This window comes from Ilyonectria robusta (assembly GCF_021365365.1).
Source record: "Ilyonectria robusta strain PMI_751 chromosome Unknown BGZ61scaffold_32, whole genome shotgun sequence".
In the NCBI taxonomy this organism is placed as follows: domain Eukaryota; kingdom Fungi; phylum Ascomycota; class Sordariomycetes; order Hypocreales; family Nectriaceae; genus Ilyonectria; species Ilyonectria robusta.
In genome coordinates, this window is record NW_025764466.1 from 246,960 (window position 1) to 273,512 (window position 26,553).

At 50.3% G+C, this 26,553-nt stretch overlaps 9 protein-coding genes across 9 annotated transcripts; 4 read left to right on the forward strand and 5 right to left on the reverse strand.

Annotated features, from left to right (window-relative positions):
• Nucleotides 1-3,446: 3,446 nt before the first annotated feature.
• On the forward strand, nucleotides 3,447-6,582 carry BGZ61DRAFT_484866 (uncharacterized protein; the record flags this gene model as incomplete). The annotated part of the gene is made up of 4 exons (XM_046249653.1): nucleotides 3,447-3,619; nucleotides 3,688-4,972; nucleotides 5,025-5,288; nucleotides 5,341-6,582. 4 exons carry the CDS (start codon nucleotides 3,447-3,449, stop codon nucleotides 6,580-6,582), a joined length of 2,964 nt encoding a protein of 987 aa, XP_046096912.1.
• Nucleotides 6,583-6,907: 325 nt separating this feature from the next.
• BGZ61DRAFT_499146 (general substrate transporter) lies at nucleotides 6,908-8,680 on the reverse strand (the record flags this gene model as incomplete). Its single annotated transcript, XM_046251370.1, has 4 exons — nucleotides 6,908-7,104; nucleotides 7,154-8,076; nucleotides 8,142-8,576; nucleotides 8,658-8,680. The coding sequence occupies 4 exons, from the start codon at nucleotides 8,678-8,680 to the stop codon at nucleotides 6,908-6,910; spliced, it is 1,578 nt and encodes a 525-aa protein (XP_046096913.1).
• A 744-nt stretch (nucleotides 8,681-9,424) lies between these two features.
• BGZ61DRAFT_499147 (glycoside hydrolase superfamily) lies at nucleotides 9,425-11,560 on the forward strand (the record flags this gene model as incomplete). Its single annotated transcript, XM_046251371.1, has 1 exon — nucleotides 9,425-11,560. One exon carries the CDS (start codon nucleotides 9,425-9,427, stop codon nucleotides 11,558-11,560), a length of 2,136 nt encoding a protein of 711 aa, XP_046096914.1.
• Nucleotides 11,561-12,436: 876 nt separating this feature from the next.
• Nucleotides 12,437-13,901, forward strand: BGZ61DRAFT_499148 (glycoside hydrolase superfamily; the record flags this gene model as incomplete). Its single annotated transcript, XM_046251372.1, has 2 exons — nucleotides 12,437-12,736; nucleotides 12,786-13,901. The coding sequence occupies 2 exons, from the start codon at nucleotides 12,437-12,439 to the stop codon at nucleotides 13,899-13,901; spliced, it is 1,416 nt and encodes a 471-aa protein (XP_046096915.1).
• Nucleotides 13,902-14,204: 303 nt separating this feature from the next.
• Nucleotides 14,205-14,735, reverse strand: BGZ61DRAFT_539114 (uncharacterized protein; the record flags this gene model as incomplete). The annotated part of the gene is made up of 1 exon (XM_046254743.1): nucleotides 14,205-14,735. One exon carries the CDS (start codon nucleotides 14,733-14,735, stop codon nucleotides 14,205-14,207), a length of 531 nt encoding a protein of 176 aa, XP_046096916.1.
• A 2,623-nt stretch (nucleotides 14,736-17,358) lies between these two features.
• Nucleotides 17,359-18,438, reverse strand: BGZ61DRAFT_367511 (galactosyl transferase GMA12/MNN10 family-domain-containing protein; the record flags this gene model as incomplete). The annotated part of the gene is made up of 1 exon (XM_046241792.1): nucleotides 17,359-18,438. One exon carries the CDS (start codon nucleotides 18,436-18,438, stop codon nucleotides 17,359-17,361), a length of 1,080 nt encoding a protein of 359 aa, XP_046096917.1.
• Nucleotides 18,439-20,890: 2,452 nt separating this feature from the next.
• On the forward strand, nucleotides 20,891-21,708 carry BGZ61DRAFT_539116 (uncharacterized protein; the record flags this gene model as incomplete). Its single annotated transcript, XM_046254744.1, has 2 exons — nucleotides 20,891-21,044; nucleotides 21,116-21,708. 2 exons carry the CDS (start codon nucleotides 20,891-20,893, stop codon nucleotides 21,706-21,708), a joined length of 747 nt encoding a protein of 248 aa, XP_046096918.1.
• An 82-nt stretch (nucleotides 21,709-21,790) lies between these two features.
• BGZ61DRAFT_402011 (uncharacterized protein) lies at nucleotides 21,791-23,968 on the reverse strand. Its single transcript, XM_046243072.1, has 6 exons — nucleotides 23,875-23,968; nucleotides 23,589-23,824; nucleotides 23,169-23,534; nucleotides 22,699-23,119; nucleotides 22,314-22,648; nucleotides 21,791-22,261 (listed from the first exon to the last, which is right to left on the reverse strand). The coding sequence occupies exons 1-6, from the start codon at nucleotides 23,915-23,917 to the stop codon at nucleotides 21,929-21,931; spliced, it is 1,734 nt and encodes a 577-aa protein (XP_046096919.1). The 5' UTR covers nucleotides 23,918-23,968; the 3' UTR covers nucleotides 21,791-21,928.
• Nucleotides 23,969-25,104: 1,136 nt separating this feature from the next.
• Nucleotides 25,105-25,660, reverse strand: BGZ61DRAFT_539118 (amidase signature domain-containing protein; the record flags this gene model as incomplete). The annotated part of the gene is made up of 2 exons (XM_046254745.1): nucleotides 25,105-25,300; nucleotides 25,422-25,660. The coding sequence occupies 2 exons, from the start codon at nucleotides 25,658-25,660 to the stop codon at nucleotides 25,105-25,107; spliced, it is 435 nt and encodes a 144-aa protein (XP_046096920.1).
• Nucleotides 25,661-26,553: the final 893 nt, after the last annotated feature.

The window sequence follows — 26,553 nt, forward strand, 5'->3', positions numbered from 1 at the left end:
CTTGTTGACAGCATCTAGTGAGCGGGCGGCCAGGGTTGACCTCGAACACCTCTCTGAGGGAGAATATCTGCAGAACAATATCGCCGCGAGAAAGTCAAAGTCGCGCCACATCGTCTCCAATAGTCACGGGTTGGTTGGAATGGCTAGAGAATCAAGGTGATAACCCGTCTCATCCACGTGCTCGTTGGAGTGTCGTCCATATGCCGCCCCGGGGCACTGCGGCTGAAAAGACAACTACTAATCAGTCCCCAGTTATCCACGCACACTTCTGGGCCTCGCTCTCTTTCCCGGACCGATACGTTGAGGCTTTAATGGCCCCTGTAAACAACTCACCGAACGGCACGCCACCCAAGACATCGGACCACTATCGAGAACTCGATAGCGAATAAGAGCAACTGCTGCGTCTGTGGGCTGTTGATCGGGGACCCAAGCTGGAGGCACGCCTATCGGGACGGCTGTGCGTGGCGACAAAGAAATATGCCCGCAAATCCCAATGACGTGAACGTCGGTCGAGATCTCGTGTACACAACAAATATCCTGACAGCCAACGGAGTTCCACTCCGAGTGCTCTTGCTAGAGGAAAGATTCTGGTGGAGGCGAAGACAGAGGGGTTTCCATCGCCGACGCCCTTGATCTCCTTCTCCCCAAGGGTCCTTCTGTCTTCGCGTCCATGGCGCTGCGAAATAACCTAACGACTCCCTCAAGTCCGGGTAGGGCCGGCCTGGCGTCTACTTCCCGAGTCTCTTCCAAACCCGAAGCATCGACAGAACTTGACCATCATCGTTTCATTCCGGATGCAAAGCACTTGGCTGTTACCCACATGGACTTGACAGGAGAGCGGTGTCACCATCTGCGATTCCATGGCTTACGAGGAGAAAGCTTAGAAATCGTTTGCTAACGAGCTAGCAGCCTTGTTCCTCAAACGGTTGGGGTTGGTGACTGCGGAGTATTTTCGGTCCTCTTTGCAGCTTCACTCTGAACCTGAAACTGGTAAGTTTGCAGGCCTTAGTCTTGATATCTTGTCTCAGTAACATGTACAAGTCACGACAGGTGACTGAGACAGATCTTGATGCCTACACCACCGCCACTCAACATCTCGATCGACCCCAGCAAACACAGCCCCAACTCCCGCGAAGACTCAGAAACGCCGCTCCGCAATACACCCCAGTGGCCATCATACGTCGAGAAATTATCCGATATCACTGTCTCAGTAAAGGACACGACGGTCTAATAAAAACACTACCTGGCGCGCCAAGGACACGGCATTTATGAAAGTCCTGGTGACATAACTAAGACCCTTGAGGAAGATCACAAGCTTTCACTGTTCTGTTATTCCACTGTTACAATTTTTTATTGCACAGTTGCTCTATTTTTTCTTCTGCTGTTCCAGCTCGCCATTCGCGCGAAGTAGCAAATCGTAGGTCCGAATGATAACAAGATCAATCTCTGACCTTTTCAAGGACGTATGCGTAGAGTTGACCAATCCAGCCGAGACCGGACTTCCAACTTGAGACTAGCGGCTCTGCAGCTGTCGCCTTTTGCTCGTGATACTACTACTCATCGGAACTGCCCCTTTTAAGTTATTAGATAGGTATACTATTTCCCATCTTAAATTTTTAACTTTCAAGATTCAGTTAGTCTTGTGTTGTGTCGCTAGATAAACTGTTGCCATAGCTTTTATTATATCTGTAACGGCCGTGTTTGGTCTAGACAGGTGGTCTAGGGTAGGCGCCGATCGCGGGGTTCAGGTTCACGGATCAGGACGCGTTTGCGTCAGCTGTTGGTCGTTACTGTCTTGTAACGATTACTGGTATGGGGGATCGTGGTATGGGGTCACATCTGGTAATGGTTAGCAGGTACAGTGAGCTACATAACCAAGTTGTGTTGATAGCTGAGGAGCTGTATGACTCTCCCGGGTTCTTCAGATTGATCAACTTACCCTAGACTCTGGCAAACTCGACCGTCATACAACGGGCTTATAGAAATAGTGAGGAAACTGGTAATTAAATGGCAAAAAACAGCCCGCAAACAAGCCCCAGCATACCCGACCCTTATCACACCGCTGTATTCATCCACTCACATTTACAAGTATGTTTAAGTCTCGCACAAGGCGCAGTGGCATTTCCCGTTCGCTCACGTCAACCTCATCAGTTTGTGCTGCTTGAGCAATGATTATCTAGTCGCGTCACGCGACATTGACACCTAGCGCAATTTGACGGGCCAATCTTTTCAACCTGTCTTTCGTCCAGAAATCCTTCTCAGCTTGTGGTGGCTGGGCTGGGCTGGGCAAATGCTGGCGCGTCGGGAAATGATTGTGGGGGTGGGTCGTGATACGAGGAACCCGCGTCTTTTGCCGAAATTGGAAATCCCCACGGGGCCGCTTCTTAACCATCCGGAGACAATTCCGGAGTGTGGGGAAGGTTTGGGAAGAGACGGCAGAGGATGCAGCTTGGGTACGCAAAGCCTTGTTTCTTTCGTCAGAACTTCCCTGCAAGCTTTGCATTTCCCACGTGTCAGTCGAGGGGGCTACCTATTCCCGGCATGACGCAAACGCAGGCCCATGCAGCCTTTGGCGAATGTCCGCGGGCCAGGTGCTCAAGGAGAAATGAATTTACGACGGCCTCAATCTGGGATCTTATACTCATCGATTCTCTTCGAACAAGGCCAGTGATGCCCGTTTTCCAATGTGCAATTATCATCATCGTAGAGTGGTATAAGCTCGGGAAATTGGTACAAAATTTCCTCCCACTTACGCAGGCAGGCCCCGCAAATCCCGCAGCTCAAGTCCCTAGTGGTTGGCTGTGGTTATCCCGATAACTGTTAGTGGACTGATAAGCCACCATTCACGGGACTTCACTTTTGTACCAATTTACCGAGTTCATACGGTACTTACATCCTTGCTCGTGGAGAGAAAGTGTTTTCGGAGAGATGATTCGGATGACAGGGGTCAAATGCATCTATATGTCTCGACCTTGGGCTAAGGGGGGGTTGCACTGTAGTCCAAGACTTGCCTACTACGTAGTAGGTGAAAGGTGGGTGTAACATGTCGCGATGAGCATAGACTTGATAACACTCATTTTCCATCTTGGATTCCCCGATTGACGACAAGCTCTAAACTATTCTAACAACATGTTTTACAGCCATTTAAGATTGGCAGGTAATTAAGTACAAGGCGACGCCCAATTTTGTCAAAGTCGCGGCTAAATGTTAGCGTAGGTCACGCCTGAGTTTCCTATGCCACAGTCGATATTTAAAGGTGTGCCCCTCCCACATCGGACGAGTTGGTCGCTTTTCCCCGCACCATTTTTGTTAATCCAAGTGATGATAGCGTCATCTGAGAGTCGCTGACTACAGAAGAAGAGGATTCGTTTGCCATGTAAGTCGACTTTTCCATACAAAGTCGCAAGTCTCATTGCGTGTAGCAGGGGACTGTTGTTCATTCTCCAATGGCGGACGCCGCCAGCGCCGCCAATTCCGCCGGCCACAAGGACACGCTTCTGAACTGCAGCACTTGCGGCAAACAGTTTTCGAGATCCGAACACCTGGCGCGACATAGCCATATCCATCTTCAAGAAAAGCCGGTTGAGTGCGGATATTGCGGAAAAGCGTTTGGTCGAAAGTAAGTGCCGGTTCGAGTTTGTCAGAGACCGCTCCGTCTGGGTTTCAATCTAATACTGGTTACTGCAGAGACTCGGCAAAACGCCATGAGCAATTGCACACCAGGGAGGCTAGTGCAGAGGCCCCGAAATCTCGCGCAGTGTCACTTTGTCGAACATGCTCGACATGTGCCAAGTCGCGGATAAAATGCTTAGGCGGAACGCCATGCAACCACTGCGCCGCTAGAAGCCTTGATTGCGTGTATCTACCTCGCAAACGGAAACGAACCCAATACAAGCAAGATCAAGATCCTTCTGTTGACGACCAGAGGTCACCTGAGAATCTTGCCAGCGACACAGGTCAATCACCCGTGCCTAATGACTTAGGCGACATGGCTACGACTTGGGCTAGCCCGTCAAACCAGCCAGACGGATCCTCACACAACTTAAGCAACGCAGGCGCCTTTGACGAAAGTGGACCCCAGATGGCACTGGAATCTGAGACTTTACAAGACCAAACGAGCCAGAGTTTCGCTAGTGAACTGCCAGTGATGTCTCCTCAGTGGCTCGAGCGATCCATGGCGACAAATTGGTTGCCATTCGACGTTTCCCTCAATGGCGACTTCATCTTGCCAAGTCCCGAAAACATGTTGCCAACCTATCCCAGCGACGCTCCGCGTCTTTCCGGCAACGTTCTTGACGATCCCGCCACAGAGACTCTCAATGAGCCCCAAGGCTCTCAAGTTGGTGTCGACTTCGTGCTGCAGCAAGACTGCGTGTCGGCTCTCATCAATTCCATGGGTGGTAGTCTTCAGGGCTACGCCGACGGACCGAACAGCCCTCATCCCAGCTCTACTCATTCTTCGACCCAGCAAAACATTTTGTACGCAGATGGGGCGGGTTTCAGATCAAGTCAAGCAGACCGTTGTATCCGCGAACGACAGGAAACATACACCACCCCGAGTTCATCCGGCGACCATTCCGAGGGAAACTCTTGGCTGACAGTATTTTCCAATAAGGTCCATGGTATCGAACAGCACCCCGATCCGCAGTTTGACATTCCGGAGGATATATTTCAAGAAATACTCTCGAGGCTGCGTCCCTCATCAGGAGAACAACTCCTATCGAAGGAGTTCCTGGCCAACGAGGCATTCTTGCTACACAAATCGGCATTTAGCCTCTTTCTGAAGCTTTACTTTAACAACTTCCATATGCTCTATCCTTTTGTTGACCGCTCCTTTCTCTGCATCCCCATATGGGGATGGAGTCTGACGTTGGCGGTCGCGGCAATTGGTACTCGCTACCTAGGCCTGACGAAACTCACATCTCACGGCGAAGAGCTTTGCGCTGTCTTGCACGAGCTGCTCCTAAAACAAGTGGGTATTCAACCTCATCGGCTTTACCAGTTACTAACGCGGCGATATGTAGCTCCAATTCGGTCGGGTTCAGGATTCACTCCCCTACATCCAGGCACGTATGCTGGCGGCAATAGGTCTATGCCAAAGCCGCCAGCCTCATTGGTTGAAGTGCGGGCACAGCGCGTGGGCTTTGGTTACCAACTCCTGTCTGCAGCTGCGACTTCTGGACGAGGATGACCGAATTGGCGCGTATCAAGAAGGTCAGAGCCTGGAACAAACGTGGATAGCCTGGCGTTTCCGAGAAACGCGGCGGAGGACAGGGCTCTTTATCTGGGTGAGTAGCATGGGACGCACCTTTGGCAGCAAATACTCATACTCTGCTGCAGCTCACGGACTGCTTCCTTGCATTTGCCACCGAGAATCCTCCAACACTGCCGCCCCAGAGGCTGAAACTGAGACTGCCCTGCAAAGAAGAATTATGGGAAGCTGAATCTGCCCAAGGATGGCTCGCTCTCACACCAAAGGAGAACGTCTCTGATCGCAATTCCCCTTTTTACGTCGAGGAGTCAATGCGGGAGCTGGTCCAGGACATCATGCAAAAGCTGTGGCGAGGCCTCCGCACGCCAGAGATGACGACGCAGTTTGCGACCTTCATCATCCTCCACATGCTACTGCGTCGCCGATGGGACACAAGCCACTACCTCACGGATTCCACCTCCGCCGTCGAATCGCCCGGCTCGCGGGATTCGGCGCCGCCCAAACGCCTATACGTGGGGGAAATCCCTGCTTACATCAAATGGCGGAACTACACCTGTGACTGTCTAGATTTGCTACACTGGGAAGCGCTGAGTGCTTCTACCAAAGCTGGAGGCTTCGAGGGCCCGGTATTTCTGCAGCTGCACTTGGCGCGGCTGGTGATCCTTGCCCCGGTACGGGAGCTGCTTGATCATGTTTCTGCTTCCATTCAGCCAGGCTCGTCGCAGCTGCTCCCGCACAACTTGTACCACTTTCCAGATCCAAACCGGAAATGGAGCCGTACGCTGTTCACTTGGGCGTATCAAGATCGTTTCAAGGCTCGGCTGGCCATTATTCACGCCGGCGCAGTACTGTGGCACACCCGGCGATACTCGGCAGCATCATTCATTGAGCCTTATACCATCTTTCTTGCTACCCTGATTCTGTGGGCGTTTGGCATGGCTCCTAGAGTCGTCAAAGGGCACCAGCTTAAAAAACCTGGTGATGCGCCAGATCATCTGCTGCATGGTTCTGGAGACATTGCAGTAAACCAACTTGCTCCATCAAACTCGACCTCGGGCTCGGAAACAGGCGAAAGGCTGTTTCCCGGCAGTCCGTTTTGTCCCCGAGACCCTTCATTGAATGGGAGACGAATGCCTAGGTTGATGCAGCTCGACCGGCCGATGGATGACGAACTCGTCCAGCACTTTATTCGTTCAGGCGATGGGATGCGGTTGTACCTCGAAGGCGTCGATGATCTGTGTTCGGAAGACGGACCGCGGCAAGTGCTTCAAGAAGGCGTTGCGATTTTACAGGAAGAGCCGAGGACTTGGACTATTGCCGAGAGCTATGCTTCCACGCTGACGGCGCTGGCCTCGGCTGGCAATTCATAGCATAGTAGCATTAACAAAGGCAACGATGATGCTATAAAATCCAATTTCTTCGAGTCAGTGCGGTTCTAGAATATTTCTTCAAGCCAGTGCGATTCCTGAAGGACCCCCCAGTCTGTACTGGTACGGTTTTGAGGCGGCGATGTACTGAACGAACCCGTTTATGAGCTGCCTTCACGATATAATTTACATCACGACATAAATATCTATCAGGTGGAGGTTGGAAAATTGCAATTTAATTCGTATAAAGATCGAGTAGAATAGTAGACAATCAGGTTCCCCGCACCCACTCCCCTACTGTGGCTATCAAGCAACAGGCATAGAATATCTAAGACTCTTGCAGGCGGTTGCTCTTATCATCGACGTATGCATCGACATGATACCTCTTGAACTTCCTTGTAGGTAGCTTGGCCTCGAACATGAGATCGAGCTCCTCGTAGCTTCGTCCCTTTGTCTCGGGCTGGCGGAAGAAGGCCCAAACAACTGTGAGGAATGCGAAGCCGAACCAAAAGAAACCAGTCAATCCTATGGAAACAGTCAGCAGGATGCAAATGAATAACGGAAGAAAATTCACCCTTCCAATTCCAGGCGCTCGGGTTCATCATGTAGGGCTGGATGACGTTGGCGACAATTTGTGCGACATAGTATGAGGTTCGGGCCAGCACCACAGTCTTGGAACGAAGACGGGTGGAAGACACTTCAGCCGGAATAGCCCAGCCGACGGGCCCAACCGTAAGAGAAAAGGTCAGAAGCCAGACAACACACAGAACCGACTGAACCCATTTCACGGCCGGGTTGTGGGTGTTAGTAGCCAAGGCACCGATGATGAACAACCACACGCTCATGCCAGACATGCCTGTGAGATACAGAACGCGCCGACCGAAGTATCTCATCAGAAACCAAGAAGCAATCGTTCCACAGAACGCAATACCAGTACCGCCCAGGTTCAGATTGTAAGCGGTTTCGGAGTCCAAACCAGCCTGCTGGTAGAAGTAGGTAGCAGAGTAGGCAAATTGGGCTCCACAAGTGATTTGGCCAAGGAAAGAGACGCATGCAATCTCAGTTCGACGCAGGTCCACGCCCTTGAAGCAGTTCCAGTAAGAAGTACCCTCGGCCATTTCTCGTTCGATATCGTTGGTGTGGATCATCAGGGCTACAAGCGCTCGAGCATGTGGCTTCTCATGTTCTGCCGTCAATCGCAGTACGCTCTTCTCCGCTTCGGCATATTTGCCCTTGCGCACCAGGTACCAGGGCGACTCAGGCATAAAGAAGGAAGCCACAATGAGGAAAGGAATCCATAGCCACTGAAGGGCAAACGGAACGCGCCAGGCCCAGTCGTCCTCTCGGTCAATGAAGCTTTTCAGGACTCCAGCGCCAATGAGCTGACCCGTCGCAAAGCACATATTCGTGTAAGCGGTGAGGTAGGCTCGCAGAGGAAGAGGGCACAACTCGGAAGCGTAGGCAGGGCCGATAGTTGCAAAGATGCCCCATGGAATACTGCAGACATTGAATCAGTGCTGAACAAATTTGCGACGACATGGGAACCTTTGTTCCCAACTTACCCGCAGAGGATTTGACCCACGGCCTGAAGCTCAACGGACATGCCAAACACGGAGACAAAGACAAAGGCTGCCATCAAGATGACGCCAAACATGAAGGCTGGCCGGTAGCCATAACGCTGGATGAGGAAGCCATTGAAGAGTGCACCAACAATGGCACCGGCCTGAGGTCCGCTGCCCATGGCGCTCTGCCACTTGGCCTCGATCTGGTAGGTGCCCGTGGCCGCATCTTGTGCACCAAAGCGGCGGGCGTAGCTCGGATAGGCGTAGAGCGAGCCGATGAGGATGGTGTCGTAGCCTTCCATGATGATGGACATGGAGACAATCAGAGACCAGAAGACAGCCCACGGATAGGCCTTGAGAGCTTGGCGGACAGTGAGAGAGTGTTCGTGGGCGTTGGCAGCTTTGGCGTCTTCTATTGTGGCCTCCCAGGAGCCTCTGCGACCCAGGATGTTCTTGGAGTCAGGGTCTGCTTTGGACACGGGCTGGGGCCGCGGCTTCTCGTCGTGGTCCGTAGACCCAATCGAAGTCTTGCCTTCCATGGCTGGATGGTGGAGCTTGTGTTGCGAAGGATGGTTGGGTTTGCGCTTGTTAAAGCGGTGTGAGATGGTGGATAGAGAAGAGTGATGAGTGTCAGAGGTAGGACACCATGGTCAAGATATAGATCTTCTTTGGACGAGTGCTGGTTGCGAAGATCGAACGACACGACTCCATGGCATCCTCGAATGGACCGTGGAGCTATTCTACGGCCCACCTCCAGAACCCGCAAGTCAAGCCTGGTCCCCACGGGGAGACACTCTCTAGCCCTTAGCCTAAGTCGCCTGACTTGGCTAGTTGCAATCGACATAACTTAGAATGAGAAGCATTGTCTGTTCGAACTAAGCGGGCCAGTCAACTCCATGTGGCGTCGTTGGCGTCGCAAGCGGCAAGGCGCGTCGGGATTTCGGTGTGGTGGTGTGGACAGACCATCGAAATATATCCACCATTTCCACATCAAAGTCCGAAGTGATCATGGATGTAAAAGAAGGATGGAGGGCCACCTCGAGCGAGGTCTGAATGAGCCCTCGGACAGCATCCCGAGGTAACCCTTGGCAATCCGGTGGCTTCGACGCCGTGGATCGGCCTTAGACAGACCCGCCCATCTTGTAACTAGCAACAGTTATATCTAGTCTGGCTGGCACGAGACCAATGCCTGCCCATGTCCATCCCTCACGCACCTTTTGAGATTTGTTTTAGGCCCGCCAAATTCATAAAATACACCGTTCCCTCAAAGGCTCAGCGGAAAGATGAGCGAACCCACAAGCTTTCTGTGGCAGACCGACGCCTTCGACGTCGGCTTCACTCAGAATGCCAACGGCGCCATTTGCTTGTCTCAACTCCTTCCCAGGGGTTCCCAGAAGCCGGAGCCCAGGAAATCGCTCTTCAAGTCGCCCGAGGTGCCGCTGGTCAGCGTCAAACTCGTCGGCGAGGGCAACACTTCCGACAAGACGTCAAAGGCTCTAATAGGAGGCTACCTTTCGGCACGCCTAAAGTACGAGAGCCACGAAGCTGCCCGCAACGGCTCTATTCAAACGCTCAGAATCCATAGCGGAGATGAGGCCACCAGGATTCACGTCACGGCTCGCCTGACCGTTTACGGAAGCATTCCTGTTCTCAAGTCTGAGGTGACCATCAAGAACCAGTCTCCCGACGCCAATATCGCCGTCACTCAGTTGTCTTCGCTAGCTATCGGCGGCTTGACAAGCTCGCCGAACTGGTTCCACGAGTACACTGTCATGACCGCCACCAACAGCTGGTTTCGAGAGTCACAGTGGCGCGAGCATACCTTGCCTGAACTTGGCCTCGACAACAATGGCATCTGCGAACTCCCCGAGGGGCACGCTGCCTCCCAGGCTACTTTTGGGCTGGAAAGTCGAGGATCATTCTCGACAGGCTCATATCTACCCATGGGACTGTTGAGATCCAACGACAATAGAGATACTTGGCTCTGGCAAATTGAAAACAATGGGTCATGGCGGTGGGAGATTGGCGACTACAAAGACAGCGTGTACCTGGCGGCTGGCGGACCAACCGGCGTGAGCCACGACTGGAAGCAGATTCTAGGTCCAGGAGAAGAATTCACGACCGTGCCAGCTTGTATTGCGCGAGTCAATGGCGATTTCGAAAAGGCATTCGCAGCCTTGACGGATTACAGGCGAGTGATTCGACGGCCACATCCTGACCACGAAAGGCTCCCAATTGTGTTCAACGACTACATGAACTGCCTCATGGGAGACCCAGATGAAGACAAGATCGAAGCTCTACTGGACCCCGTTGTAAGGTGCGGAGCCGAGCATTTCGTCATTGACGCAGGCTGGTACGCCGATGATGGCAACTGGTGGGACGATGTCGGCCTGTGGGAGCCGTCTAAGAAGCGATTTCCCTCTGGCTTCAAAACACTCTTGGACAAGATCAAGTCGAAGGGCCTCACTCCAGGTCTGTGGCTGGAGCCAGAAGTTGTCGGCGTACGTAGTGTCGTCGGGGATCTCCTGCCCAAGGATGCCTTCTTCCAAGAGTATGGCCATCGCGTCGTTGAAAGAGGGAGATTCCAGCTCGATTATCGCCACGAGCAGGTAATTTCATGGATGAACAAGACGATTAAGCGCCTTGTCGTCGATTACGGGGTGGGATTCTTCAAGTTTGACTACAACATCGAGGTCGTTCAAGGCACCGACGCTCGTGGGCGATCATCTGCTGGAGCAGAGCATCTGGAACACCAGCGAGCATACCTTGCATGGGTGAGGTCTCTGCTCGACAGATATCCTGGCCTTGTTATCGAGAACTGCTCTAGTGGCGCGCAGCGCATGGAGTATGCCATGCTAGCTGTTCATCCTCTCCAATCAACCAGCGACCAACAGGACCCAGCGTTGTACAGCGCTATTTCGGCCGCGGTTCCAACCGCCGTCACTCCCGAGCAAAGTGCGTCGTGGGCATACCCGCAAGCTGAATGGGACGATGAGTTGAACGCATTTACCGTGGTCAACAGCCTGCTCGGACGCGTCTACCTCAGCGGTCGCCTAGACAACCTCAGTGTCGAACAACTGAACTTAGTTGTAGAGGGCATGGATGTTTACAAGCTGATACGTCATGATATCAAAGACGCCCACGCTACCTGGCCCCTTGGACTGCCACGATGGCATGACAACTGGCTCTCTTTGGGCCTTGTGTCAAAGTGCAATGGAACGTATCTTGCTGTGTGGCGAAGAGGCGGGCCTACAGAGATCGATATACCGCTCAAGGCTCTACCTCGTTCCGACAAGACACACGTAAAGGTGTTGTATCCAACAAGTATGAGCACTGAGGTAGTGATGAAGGACGATGCGTTGACTGTGAAGCTACCAGAAGCCGTCTGCGCTCGGTTGCTTCACATATATGAAGCATGAGTTATGCATCTGTCGTATAGTCTTGATTTTAGAGAGATTGCTTCTAGAGTTGTTCAGTTGCGCTACCTTACCAATAGAGTCTGTTTCAATTCGTTGGAAGTTGTGGATAAAGCTAAGGTGCCAGGCACTGTATTTATCTGCTCAAAGCATCCATCCTTTGGGTCTTAGTAACTGAACATATGGCTGGTAACTTGTGTCAATTGAATTTCAATGCTATAGAGGCAATTGAGCAGTATCCTGCGATGACGGAGAAAAGATACAAAGAATCAAAAGATAATCCTTGAATTTCCCCACATGATGACTAGCAAGATGCTGGCCTTTTACCGCCCTGCCTCTCCGGTAAAAGTGCCAGTTCTCCTTCTCGTACCACCGCAGGCCATGTCAACATTCCACATTCGCCTCGTACCATCTGCCATGCTGCCCAGCCAGACCTGTAAAAATTTGCTTTCACATCGGGAAGACCAACAGTACTAGTGGCAACATGCAGCAGCTAAAGTGTCGGGTTTTCACGGTGGGGGCGGAGGTGATAGTGGCAGGTCGGGTGTTGAATGTGGGGGATGTTCCAGACTCCCCCACAACCAAGAAACAAACTGCCTTGCCACGTCTGATTTTGCGGTTAGAGCGGCCGGGGCGATCCGTAGATTGCGGGGTAATGTCTGGAGAATAATTGAGTTTAGACTAAGCTGATGTGTCTTGTGGCTACGCAAGAACTTACGAGGTCAAGGACGGCTCGTGTTGATCTCACTGTTCGGACTATGAATGGAACTGGGATATAAAGTGCGCCTCGTACCAGACAATGCCAAGAATTTTCAACATTGTGGATGAGTTCCTACCTGCTTTACTTGATCTCAAATTACGCTGCATTCTTTCCTCGAAATGCATATGCACACTGCTTTGGAAGTCTTCGTGTTGGCTCTCGCCGCAGGAAGATGCCACGGAGCACCGGGCTCACACATCGCTAAACGTGATGTCCTTGGTACAGCTACGGTGAATCTTGCCGTCCCTCAAGGAACCCCATCCCACTATGCCTCGGGCTTTATTTACGGGATTCCAGACACTCCCAATCAGATCCCGGACCACTTCTACAAAGACATGGGCTTCAGGTACACTCGGGCTGGAGGGAGTCAGCTCCCGGCTCCATCGAGGGGATGGGTCTATGGCAAGAATGAGTTTCAGGTATGTCCGGGACTTGGTGTGCGTGAAACTTGTTTAACACCATCTTTAGAACCGCTTCAACTCTGCCCTGTCCAACTACAAGACTGCTCGTAAATACGGCGCGCGTTTCCAGCTCCTTGTAGCTGATCTCTGGGGAGCCGATGGCACCGCCCAAATCGCCATGCCAGGCGATAACGGCGATTGGACCTACTTCGACCAGTTCCTCACCACCCTGTTCGCTAGCATGACCAAGCACAATATGATCAACGGTCTTGACTTTGAACCCTGGAACGAGCCAGATCTCGGTGGCGTCTTTTGGCAGCGCGATCAGGCTCAATACCTACAAATGTGGGCTCACGCCTACCCCCGAATTCGTGCTGCCCTGCCCAACACACCCATCATCGGACCATGCAGCTCCTCGCAGCCTTCGACATCGAACAGCTGGTATGCGCAGTATTACCCGTTTGTGCTCTCTAACAACTCGGTCCCCGATATTTACTGCTGGCACGAAGAGACCGGTGGTGATAACGTAGCCAGCGACATTCAGAACAACGCGGCGGCTTTGAGCCAATATGGGTTGCCAGCTCGCCCCGTTATTATCAACGAGTATGGCGTACCCAACGAGCAAAACCCCGGATCGTCTGCATGGTATATCTCACGCTTGGAGAGGTACAACACCACCGGGCTCCGGGGAAACTGGGCCTCAGGGTATTCTCTTCACGACTACTTTGGCAATCTGCTCGGAAAGCCAGGTGCTACAGAAGACTGCACTAGTTCCGCTTGCAACACCACAGCAGGGTACTGGGGCAATGGCGAATACAATGTTTACAAATATTACAACCTCAACATGACCGGTCAGCGAGTTCAGACGATCGGCTCGCCAGACAATCTCTTCGACATCTACGCCACGCGCAAGGGCAAAAAGTCCGTCAAGCTGCTTTGCGGGTCTCGGTTGACGAGCGGAACATGGGATATCCTTGTTACTGGGTTGGATGCCATTGGCCTGCCGAGTTCGGGCACCATCACGATTCAAGCCTATCAGTTCAACTATGTGGATGGTCAATTTGGCAATGTGGCAGCCCCGGTCAACCAGGGCACGTATCCTCATACGTACAGTGGGAACCAGTTAGTCTTTTACGTCAGCCCTGACACAACCACCGGGTATGCTTTTGAATTCGTGCTGTGAGTCAAGGCATTCTAGCCGGTAAGGCGGTTTGCCTGTCTGCGCAGCCCGTTCCGACGGCGGACCCGATGTATGCCATCGTCATCAACTTCTATTCAAGACCGAACATTGTATCCTCATTTAGTTAGATAGCAATATCTTCTACGAATCATTCGCATCATAGATTATGACGGAAAGTATATTCCGGAGTGAGGACGATGAATCTCCACTTCAATAGAGTCCATCCCAATGCGTATCCATCACATCAACGCGTATCCGCCTCACGGAAAAATGCCAAGAGATTTGTTTATAGAACTCAAAGTCCACCTAGAGCTTGTCTACCTGATTGAACCCAATCTCGACCATCACATACAGCTTTCCGAGGCTCAGGGCGACGTGCAACCTGCCGCCGCCCATGCAGATCTTGGGCGTGATGGCAAAGTAAGCCACGCCGGTGATTCTCAGGCTTGCATCCAGGGACCAGTTAATCCCCAGCCGCGGCGGCCGTGGGTAATTGGCCGGCGCTTTGAAGGCTTGGTGATATCCTCCTAGAGATAGGACCCAGTCTCCTGCCACAATGTTCTTTGACGTGTCCGCCTTGAACCACGAGTAGAACGCGATTACACCTGCCACAGGGCATACCTCGGCCAGCACGAAAGACCGCGGCGACAGCTGGGATTCGAGCTTGAAGACGCCGGCCTCGATATCCAGCGCCACTACGATGCCCAACTCTACGTGGGCAAACTCGTCCTTCGACAGCGACGACGAAGCGTCCAGCGTCGCGATCCCGTAAATCCCGAGCTTAAGGTCTTCACCGCCAAACTGCACAAGATAGAAAGGATATTTTGAAAGGAACATTTCCGTTTCGTTCCTCTGGCGCGGATCCTGAGGCTGTAAATGAAGACCAGAACTTCCCAGCCTGTTTTGCTGGCCCTCAGGTATCTCGTTAGCACATGCGTCTTCCACGGATAGGGGTGATGTATTCTCTTACTAAAACGTCTATTATTCTTAATAAAATATCTTAATAAATAAAAACCTTTAATAGTTTAATTTTTGGAAAGAATATTTTTATTTGCAGATTAATAGAATTAATATAATACAGAATTAAAAATTATATTTAAAATAAATATCAGTTTAAATAATTGAAAATATAATAATTATTTTTTAAAATAAATATATAAATATTTAAAATTTAAAAGCTTAAAAATTTATCTATATTAAAATATATATATATCTAATAGTTATATCTATTTCTTCTTTAAATAGACTTACTATTAATTAACTATTATTATAACTTATTTTAACTGTATAGTATAGAATTATATTTAACATTTAGATTATTAGTTTTCTATACAAGCTCAGTAGCTGCATATGTCGTTTATTTTTAAATATCTCGTAATGGCGCGCTGAGCCGCAGTGTGGACGCGGCAGTGCAAGGGCGTACACGCGCGCGGTTAGTTCAAAGAAGAACCGGTGTGTTTCAGTTATCTAACTTAGCGCAATTAGATTAGCGCCAGTAGCCCAGCCAACTCATCCTTTCCTTTCCAGGCCAGTCGAAACACGAAACCAGCTGTACGCGCGGCTTTGGCATGCAGATACGAGGACTCCTTCAGCCTCGGGATTGCCCCAGAGTCCCACCAGGTGCCAAAGGACTCTGAATCCACAGCCCAGACAACATCATCCTTCTGTGAGAGAATTCCCAAACACCTCGCGAAGGCCCTCCAGACCTTCAGTCAAGCGAAAGGGACATTACGTTATTTATAATACTAAAAGGTCAGGGTAGGCGCCAGAGGTCGTGGCGCCGGTCCAGATGTCTCGCTTCCATCGTGGCTGCGTCACGACCTGCGAGATTTGTTGACACAGGGCCATGAAGGGGTCGTCGCGCCAGTTCAAGCCCTTATCGACCCCAACGCCAAATCACTTTGAACACATGGGCAACAAGGCGGGTGTTGTGGCAGGTACAGTCAATTGTGGGATTACGAGAGTGCTGAAGTGCGGTTTCAGATCAGGAGCATGCTGGTCGCCATGCCCCTGAGTAGCATCCTTTGCTGATGGGGCGTTCGAGACGTCTGCTGCCATTCCCTTCGCTCTGGCCATGTACATTGTACTACCCGTTATACACCCATCTGCCTCCTCTTAAGATCAAACTACGATACTAAGACTCGACTATTGTAGCTTTGCTTGTAAGCGAGGGGATGGCCGATGGCGCGCCAGGTCACTACCCAACGAGTCTCGTGTCCTGCTGATAGCTGGACCCGTCGATATTATAAGTGTGTCTATTGGTCGTTGATTACGCGTCTCCTTACTTCGTACTCGGTAGTGTATCTTCAACATGCAGGCGTCTCTTGGCGGGCTAATTGTTTGGTCACGAAGCTAAGCCGGGGGGTAAGGTTGATCAGGCCGAGAGGGTGTGACGGATGAATGAACCCTGCTTTGTATTTACGAGCATCATTCTCAGACTGTGCCAGAATCGGAAGTCTCGGCCCATCCTTCTCAAGGACTGTGATGCGCCAGTAGAGTCCTATGACTCCGCTAGGACTAAAACTTGACCAAGGAGCCCAGTCTCTCCGTATCTCTACCCCTGGAGCATGGGGACATTGGAATGTAGCTGCCGAGGATGAACTTGTCTCATGGCCCATCTCTACGTAGGATTATCCGCCGGTGCTGCTTCGGAAAGAGCCAACTGTTATCCGAGAGCCTTGGGAAATCACGGAATGCTGATCAAATCATCAGTTTGTAGACCAGTCCAGAACTTCTGATAGCAAATAAACCCCTCACAGAGAGGGGGCCCGAGACACTCGAGACACCAATAGCATAAGAACGCTGGTCGAATTGACCGTATCCGACCCCACATAATCTAACATCAAGCCGAAGCGGCATCCGCCGTAATACCGAAACGCCGTGGGCGTGACAAGGATAGGGGCAAATGGTCAGCATCTAGCGGCACCCATGCGACCTGGGGCTTCATCAGTACGTAATTGGAAAGGAGAGACAGCTCGGATGTTCTGGAATTTAGACGGCTGATGGTGCGCCCAAGCAAGAGGGCAATTTCAAAGCAGCTGTATGACTAGACTAGAATAACCAAGACGCCAAAGAAAATAAGGACCTGTCTGGTCTGACAGGTTGGGAGGTCTCGTTTCTTCCAACAATCTACAGATGAAGGGGCTGATGATGTTGAATCTAGCCGTGAGACCCTCCCTAGATATACCGGTAGCTTGCTTGGTGTTTAGCCCACGGATCAATCCAATGGACCCTGCTTCGGGATTCATCATCAGGAGAAGTGGAAGCCCAGGGAATCCCAATGAGGTCCAAACCGACAGCATCAGTTTACATGTTAACTTGTGATATAATGCCGCGACGAGGCTTTCCAACGGCCTACAACCTCAAAGACAATCTGTCAGGCGGAGATATGGACCATAATAGCACTACCGGCAAGAGGAGTGATCGTTCCCTTTTGCCGTAGCGGTTATTGCGACACAATCTAGCTAGCACTTTCCGGAGCCTTCCAATCCTCCCAGAAAACTCGTATTTCGCTATCCAGATCTCTTTCATTCGGCTCCAGCGCCCACGCAGACATGGCTGTTTCGGCAACATCAAGCCACGGAGCCATGGCCTCACCTCGATTTCCCAAACCAGCAAAGTGAACCAGGAAGTCCCCTCTCCTTGCATGGTACTCCTTGGCGGAGCCGTTCCTTGGACTGAAATCTTCCTTCGCCCGAGGGTATGCGTTGAACCACCACTGCGGCACCCACACTGTATTATCGCGGAACTGGGGCTCCTCCAACAACAGTGCCATGGCACTCTGCTCGGTGAACTTCAGTTCAACGTCTGGACGGTAATGTCTGAAAGCCAGGATTGCCGTGAAGAGGTCGACACTCCAGCGGCTAACTCGTAACAGAAAGACGCCGTTGTTCAACCCATTCCAGTCCTTGGTGACTAGAAGTTGTATCTGTTGTGTATCCTGGTCTGAGCCGTCTTTATCGTTCGGTTTTGTTCGCTCGTTCGCGTGACGTAGGGAGGAGGGCAGAAAGTCGAGCGGGGAGCGGCAGGAGTCGAGAATGATTGTATCGCGGTCGAACCAGAATAGCCATTGTAGCCGTTCGTTTTCGGGTTTCGTCATCTCGTCCAGCAAAATCTCAAGGATAAAAGCCGGTTTGTTCCACAGGTCGTCAACGATTTTGGTGGCAAGTAAGTGGATATCGTTTTGCTGCACCTTGGCGTTCATCATGTGCGTTCCGAGGGCTCGTTGGTAATGAAGCTGCGGGTTTCCAAACTGTGCGGTGATGGTAGCCATGAGAGGGCGAGACTCTGCGAGGTCTGGGTGAGTATCGCGGCAAAACTGGGAGGTCTCCTCCCAGTTGAATCGAGGGAAGTTGAGACTCGAAGGGAAACAGTCGAGAGCTCCGTGACAATGTAGTGCTGGATCATTTTGCTGGTGTGGATGAAGAGAGAACGAGGGGAACTGATAGTCGTTTGAGTACAACCAAAGTATCTGCAAAACAAAACCGGTGGCTATGATGGCACCTAGTACTTTCAAGCTCAGCGATTTGAGGATACCCATGGCTAGGAAAGGATCTGAGGACCAAGGCGAGATGCCAAACAACGCTCTGTCCTCGGGGGCATGGTAGAGATTTTATCCTTCTTTTCGGGTCCGTAGATTGACGCGATCTTTGGGAAAGGTAACAACTCCAATCGAGATGGTGCCTCCCATTGTGGGCCAGTCAATACGAGAGTCAAGGCTGGACGACATACCGAGCGTGTCTAGCCTCTCAACACGAGGTGGTTCAGACAGACAGGATCTCGCCTCTGAGGGGCCTTGTGTGAAATCACCAATTGTCCTGATACCCATGCTGAGTCCGGGAGAAGGTTATACGAGTGGGTGGTACTTACTGCGCCATGTACCGATACGAAGGTCAGGGGTAGTCGATTTTAAGGCCCCCAAAGTACTCCACTCGTTGGGGTGCGAAACAGTTGATAGCCGAATAACGCTAACCGTTGAAGTTGTTGTCAATTACTGGCAAAGTTTAGCGTCCCATTTAGTACGTTCTTGACCGCTTGATCAGGCTCAACCGTGTGTTCGATCGAACTTCCATTCAGTGGGCTCAGGTAGCATGAAGCCTGACGGCGCGCTAGACTTGGCCAATTTATCAAGTTGATACCATAGAGGCAGCGGGATGGATGGAGGTACCAGCACAAAAATGGTGGATGATGCACCTTGGCTTATAATTAGAAGACCCCAGGCTCGACTTATGGGTCTCCATCTCCAGCTGGCATACACCTTAGAGTGGCAAGAACGATGTCTTATCTTTGCCTCGCAGCTTCAAATGCAATTTTGCACTGCGAGAAGCCAAATAAAAATATCATGGGATGGATTCATTCTACGGAGGCTTTTCAGTAGTGGATGACACAACTGTGGGCTATTCACGGAATGAGCTGGCACGTAGGTAATGATGTACGTCCTGGTACCTCGGGGAATGGAAAGACTCTGCTCTAAGAAATAATAAACGAGGAACGAGGCGATAAATACATCTTATTAGAGCCTTTTTTCTTTTCTCAAGCTGACTATTTTACTATTTAGTATCCTCTTGCTATTTATACTACTATATAGCTATAAAGTATCTTTTTAATTTAGAATATAACTTTAATAATTTTATAAGTTATATATTTTTCTTTATAAATATTAAGAAGTTAAAATACTCTAGTATATATATATATCTATATAAAGACTAAAAGCTCAATAGTAAAAAGAAAATACTAATAATACTATTAATAATATAGACTATATACCCAGTCTATTTAAAGATTAATAGTATACTTAAACAGACTAAGATTTCTAGTCTAACTAGTTATTTTCCCCAATACCTTAATAAGCTGTAGGTAACAGCTATATCTTCAAAAGGCTAGATCTGCTGGAAAAGCTAGATCTTGGAAAAGGCAAAACCCTGATGAATATAAAGGCTCTGCAGGCCTCACCTCTTCTATTCCAGTTATCCTTACATCCTTACATACACCTCAACCAACGACCATTTGGCGCAGTTAATAGTCTTCGGATGTTATACCATCCGGAGGCTGGCGGGTCTAGATATCCCTTTATGACTCTGGGTAACTGCAGAGCTAGGCTATCTAAAGGCCCTAGTTCAGAAATACCGAGGGCGTATACTTTCTCCGGCAGAAAGAGTATATATTAACAGCTTGTGTAGTACTGCATGGGCTATGCAGCTGATAAATAATATGGTGTTAGTTAACTTGCAGCTAAAGGATTGATAACTACAAGAACTTAAGGGAACTGATAGATATTGTGGAGGAGGTTATATACTTAGTAGTTAGAAGAGGCAAAAGACTATACTTAAAATTAGGATTAATAGACTAAGTCTTTTATTGATACTTATATAAGTATATAATATAGAATTTAAAATAGTAATTAGAATAGTAATTTTCATAATAATTTAATATATATATATATATTATTATATTAAATAAAATCTCTGTTTTAATAGCGGAATCTATATTATATAATAAGAAAGATATATCTGTATCTTAATAGTATCTATTTTAATCTATATCTATTTTAATATATATCTATTTTATCTAAAAATATAAATTTTCTTTTTTCTAGAACTTAAAATCCACCTGAAGCTTATCTGCCTCATTAACCCCAATCTTAACTATTACCTATATATACACAAGATATAAGTTATATTTACACTATTTATATAGCTATTTCTGTATAATTTCTTATATGCGCAATTCGGTACTGCCGATATGAACTTCTGAAAGCTCAATCTTAGCAGAGACTTGCGACCCGGTAGAACAGAGTAAGAACTTGGGCCGAGCAGAGGGAGTGTTTTCACTCGTTAGGAATCTTGGAAGGGCGTTAGAAGCTACTCTAATACTAGCACCTGTTTTTTTTTTCAGCCCAGGTCCGATACCCCGAGACTACGGTTGCGCAGCCTCACAACCAGGGAACCACTCAATACACCACCAAGACTGTGTATACATCGCACACCAGCAACATGACCTCCTGCTCCGCAAACCACCCTCGATGCACCGGCGGAACTGCAATCACTACCATTGCTGTCCCAGTATCGACTACTGTTTGCCCAGTCACCTTTGACACTGCTACTGAGGTTGTTGCGGAGACAACCAAGCCCCCGACCAAGCCACCTGGTAGCACCAAGCCGCCTGTCGTTCCCCACATTACCAAGACGATCCACTATCATTACTCCAACACCACTAAGTGCATCACACCACGAAATTGACCACGTCCACCATCTACACCACTCAGACTCGCACCGTCTCTACTTGTGGATATGGTGCTGCCTGCTCGAACGGTCCTTATGTGACGACCGGGACGATTGGTGTCTCGACCACTGTTTGCCCCATCACCGAGACGACTTCGCCCTCGACGCTTTACACCACCCAGTCTTACACCGTGACAAGCTGCCATCCTGAGAAGCATCAGTGCACTGTCGGCCATGTTACCACCACTGTGTATCCCACTGGCACGACTTGCATTTCTCAGTGGACTACCTCGGAGGCCATCCCCACTTACACTGATCCCGCTGGAAATAATACTACGTCAGTTGTGGTTGAGACTAGCTCGACTGCCGTGTATGAGCTGCCCACTTCTACCGAGTCAGCCTCGACATCTGTCTCTACACCTTATTACCTTAACAGCTACGGTTACAACGTCTACCAGGCTGCTGCCGTTGACGGAAGCTCCGCCACCTCCACCACCAACCTTGTTCTACTCACTAGTGCCGCTGGTCGTGTTGCTAGTGGTATTGAACTCATCACTGAGGCTTTTGCCGTCATGGCTCTTTTCCTTTAGTTAGAGCATCACGAATCACGAATCTTGCACGAGTAGACGCCCTACATATATAGTTTGGACAAATAGTTTGGATATTAATAGTTAGCATGTGAATACAGAGCTTTACAGCCAAGATTCACTTCCCTCATTCTTGAAATTGACAAAGCGTGTTCTACGGTAATTGAAGGAACTATACCTCTAAGTATAGGTCATGCATACATGAAACTTCAAACCCACCTGTTCATAGCTTCGCCTCCTGAGCCTTTCTCTTTGCCTTTTCCAAGTCTCGCAACTTTCTTCTCAAGATCTTTCCCGTTGGGCTTTTGGGTATCGCATCGATAAACTCGATTCCTCCTTTCAGCCATTTGTACCTTGCCTTGTGATCTTCCACGTGCCTCTGTATATCACTAATCACCGTATCCTCTGATTTGCCTAAAGCGATACTCGACTTGACAACATAAGCCTTGGGGACCTCTCCTGCGCGTACGTCTGGAACCTGGATGACTGCGCAGTCGCCAATATCAGAGTGTGTGAGTAGATGTGCCTCTAGTTCAGCAGGGGCGACCTGATGACCCTGTGTCGTATCAGAATGGGTATATGTAATCTCAAAAAATGGCATCACCTACTTTGACTTTAATAAGCTCCTTCACTCGATCAACGACGACAAAGTGTTCGTTTCCAGACGGAGCCATGCGCACCAACACTTCATCTCCCGTACGGATCCAACGGCCGTCTTTGTCTGAAAAGAACGTCTCTGAGGTTGCTGCTGGGTTGTTGAAATACCCCAGGCTAACGGTAGGGCTCTGAATTAATAATTCCCCAGGGGTTTCGTAATCGGTTATTTCTTTTCCGTCCACATTAATGATCTTGGCTCGGGCCGCTGGAATTAAGGAGCCCGTGGAACCAACGAGGGTATCAAGCTCGCTGCTTTGAATGAAGACGGTCGCAGTTTCTGTCATACCTAACTTGGAGGTTAGAATCAAGACATGCACAAAGATATGTGGCTCTCACCGTATCCCTGACCAAGGTGCCATTTTGGATAGATTCTCAGCAGGTCGTCAACCGTTTCTCGTCCCAACGGAGCTGCGCCGGTGTACACGAACCGAACACTACCCAGATTGTACTTTTGACACACGTCCTGTCTCTCCAATATGTGGATCACAATAGGAGGGACGATACTGAGTTGTTGGATTTTGAACCGGCTAACGGCGCCGAGGAACGACACGAAGTCGTAATGTGGTAGCACGATGATTTCATCTCCGCGAAACGCGCCCAGGTGAGTGATCAGCATGAGCCCGAATACGTGGCTGAATGGCAAAAGCCCAAGCATGACCTGGGTTTCAACATGTTGGGCTTTGCGAGCGACTGAGTCAAAAGTGGCCGTTTGGAGGATGCCTGCGATGATGTTGTAGTGGGAGATCATGACTGGTTTCTAGGCATTGTAAGCGAGTTCATGTTGGCACGAGGAATCGTCGACTTACAGGTAAACCGGAAGTGCCACTTGAATAGAGCAGATAAGCGGCCTGGCGAGCACCTTGACCTTGGGTCCAGTTCAGGGGTGGCAACTCTGGAAGTTTGGTGCCATCATCAATCAAATCTTCGATTGTCTGAAATGGTGCTTCAGCATCTGTGTCTGCCATTGGGAGGATGAAGATATGATCCTGAGGAATACCGGCGGCGCTAGCAGCCTTGAGGCCGGTATCCAACAAGGATATGCAAGTGAAAAGTGCCTTTGCGCGGGAGGATCGAAGTTGTTGCTCAAGCTCCGAGGCCGACAATGCAGCGCTAGACAGACTGACTACCCCATTGAGACGATGGATGGAGTGAGTGAGAGGGATGTAATCTATCTGGTGCGCGAAATTCAGTTACTTCGTCAACCATTGCCTACAGAGGCGACATACCGAATTGAGAGAGAAGACGGCGACGACTTGATCCCATTCTGAGGTCTGCTGCGGGTGGAATTGGAGGGCTTTACCGATGCCGCGGGCAAGGTAGTCCTCGCGCAAGATGACATCGGCGGCATTGCGTGATTTACCGGTGAGGCCGCAAGTGTATGGGTTTCGTGATTTGGCGATGGGAAAACGGCCATACGTTTCCGTACTCATGAATTCAGCGACAGAAATAGAATCCGGCGGATCTATCATCACCGTCAGCAGATGCATCCTTCAGAGAGGCGTTGCAGTGTACCGATTGGCAGTGCCGGAACCCATGATGGTGGCGTGAAAACCATGATGGAGTTGTTGCAGAAAGGAAATGAAGGTATAAAGCCTCACGGAGCCAGAAGTTGGGCCTCGGGTTTTTGTAGTCGTCTTCCCCGCGTCTTTTTCATCGAGATACCCCACTTCATCCGCATCTGATAATTTGGCTTGGCACTCATGTCGGTGAGCATCAGTTCGACGCTAACAGGAGTCACTTCCAGGGCTCGTTTCAGTCGGAGAGGAAGCTCATGGCTCCCTAGGCTTTAACTGAACTGAAGGGTGTATAAGGTCGAAAGAGTATATGCGCTTTAAATGTCGACCCTGGGCAATTAGCTTGATAGTGTCGTCTCGCACTTAGGAGATATCAGCCAGCTCGGTCTATCCGTCAATCTCAAGGCGAGTGGGGCGCCCAACCCTTGCAGAACCTCCGATTCAACCCCGACTGGCTGACGGAGCATCCGTTTACGTGGTGGCTGTGGAATGCATTTCTCCATGCTCCTGATCATCCTGGACCTCGGAAATCAGGGTGATAAGAACATCACATTGTCCCTTCTTCTACACAACGAGACTGAAACAAGCAGAAAGATAGGAATCGAAAAAGCAGCAACTCATCGGTATTGCAGTTGAAGTTCAAGTGGGCCCTCAGCACATCCACCCATTTAATTTTCACGCGAGACAGGCGGTGGAGAGAGTAGAAGCTCAGTCTAGAAGTGTACAAAGTCTCTCATCTGAGCTCCTGGTCGCATAAGAGAGGGAACAGCTCCCCAAACCCTCTGAGCATGCCGTGGAATGGCCGCGGTACTGCATCGGACGACTGAATCGCGAGTGCTGGCACCTCCTTCATCGGCGGAACATGAATTACCAAAAGGGAGCCGGAAACCACGGCCCCGGGAGGAAGAGAAGGGTGAGGCATCCGATACATACACAGACCAGCCTCTGCAATGCCAGTTGCGTAGCATCGTCAACTGGAGACTGGAGAGTCAGAGGCCCTGCAACTCCGTATGATGTGGGTGGGCTTGAAGCCGACGGTGCAACTCTTCTCAGCCGGGCTGGCGATGCTAGACACTGTCTGTTGACTTGTGATTAGGCGCTCCTCTCATGGGGGAAAGCGACGAGGAGGAACCAAATGACGCACCTCAGTCCCGAGGCTGGCAAATTTGAGGCCTAGTCCGACACGGATGGCCGAGCCTGTGCTGCTGCTGGAGGCTTTTATATAGGGCTAGAAGATGCCTGTGGCTTGCCCGCCTCTGGCACTCCATCCTGGGTTGGCATTCGTGTGTCGAAATCCGGCGAATTCGGAGAGATTGGCCGTGCCGAGGATCAGTGCGCCGGCCTCGCGGAGTCTCTTGACGATGCCGGCTTCAGCTGAGGGTCTGGCGCCCGGCAAAACAGTCGAACTGGAGGTGGCCTCGATCCTATTGAGCGCAGAGATGTTGTTCTAGAGAGGGAATGGGAGGCCATGAAGCAGGCTGCAGCAAGCGCCGTCAGTTTGTCCGCCGGTCATGGATGGCCTGGCGATCGGGTCTTGCCACCTACCTTCTCGGTCCTTTCTCCTGCCGCTCGCGATCCAGCTCCCGAGCCGTGGTTTCGGCATCGGGATTAATGTCAACAACGTCATTGAAGATGCTGTTGACCTCGGCTATCCTGGCCTTGTAAGCCTGCGCAAGTTGTGCGGATGTGAACTGTTTCCGAGAGAGCCCTCGTTGCAGATCGTCGAGGGCGGCATCGATTAGCGAGGGTACCTTGTCTTGGAGGCTGTCGGAACCAGAATCCATTTTTCTCCTTTCTTCGCCTCGTTTGCGCGTATGGGACAAAAATTGCACACACGCGTGATTCAGAAGCGGGAAACTGCGCAAGCAAAAGAACATCACATGGATTGAGAGGGTTCGCCAGGCTGACATACCCTCGTCCCTGATCGTCTCATCTTGACCCAGGCTGCGATGAAAAGCATGCAAAAGAAAATTTCCAAACGAATCTTGACCAGGTGTCGCATGGCGCAGTACGTGACTCGTTTAACAAATCGAACTGTATCGCGCAGGATGTGTCTCATCAAATGCTTCGTTGTATCTCTGCCAGAGGGTGGGCAGTGAGCAGTGAAAGGAAGAGCCTAGGCCGACCCCGGTATGCAGGTATCCGGAGCGAAACTGCTTCTCTACACGCATCTCTTGAATTGGAGGTAGGGAACACCACGGATCCGGGTTGTCTTTTGAGAAACACGGGGGTCTCGGGACTGAATCGCCCCGAACTCTCAGATGCGTCAGCTTCTACGTTGTAAGCCCGGTAATTGAAGTATGAAGCTCAGTCAAGACTATTTCATGCGGTGCTTCAGATTATTAGAGCGTTCACAGGAGAATGTAATGGTATTTTATGATGACTGTTTGTCTGGTTTCTATTTTATCGCTCATCGAATCCTACACTTTTCATCCTAGCCAAGATGAGCTATGACAGTTTACAGTATTGTTCTCATTCTTATTTATCCCCAACTCCCGTCATCTTGTTAAAATGGTTGCCTATGAAGTAGAATATGATACTGTTGTCGTGCGTGTCTGCATGATCGATTTGTCAGACCTCATGCTCTGACCATCAAACGAGCCTTGCAGTACATCATTCCAATCGTTACCCTCTCCATTATTTTGAGCTTTTACATCGACTATCGTCTGCAGCGGAT

Excerpts from the sequence above, each read along its gene's own strand:
- BGZ61DRAFT_402011 (XM_046243072.1), bottom strand. The coding sequence starts at position 23,917 with ATGGTTTTCACGCCACCATCATGGGTTCCGGCACTGCCAATCG. Across the intron at positions 23,825-23,874 it reads GGTTCCGGCACTGCCAATCG|ATCCGCCGGATTCTATTTCT; the intron begins GTACACTGCAAC and ends CGGTGATGATAG. Across the intron at positions 23,120-23,168 it reads GTGGCACTTCCGGTTTACCT|AAACCAGTCATGATCTCCCA; the intron begins GTAAGTCGACGA and ends TACAATGCCTAG.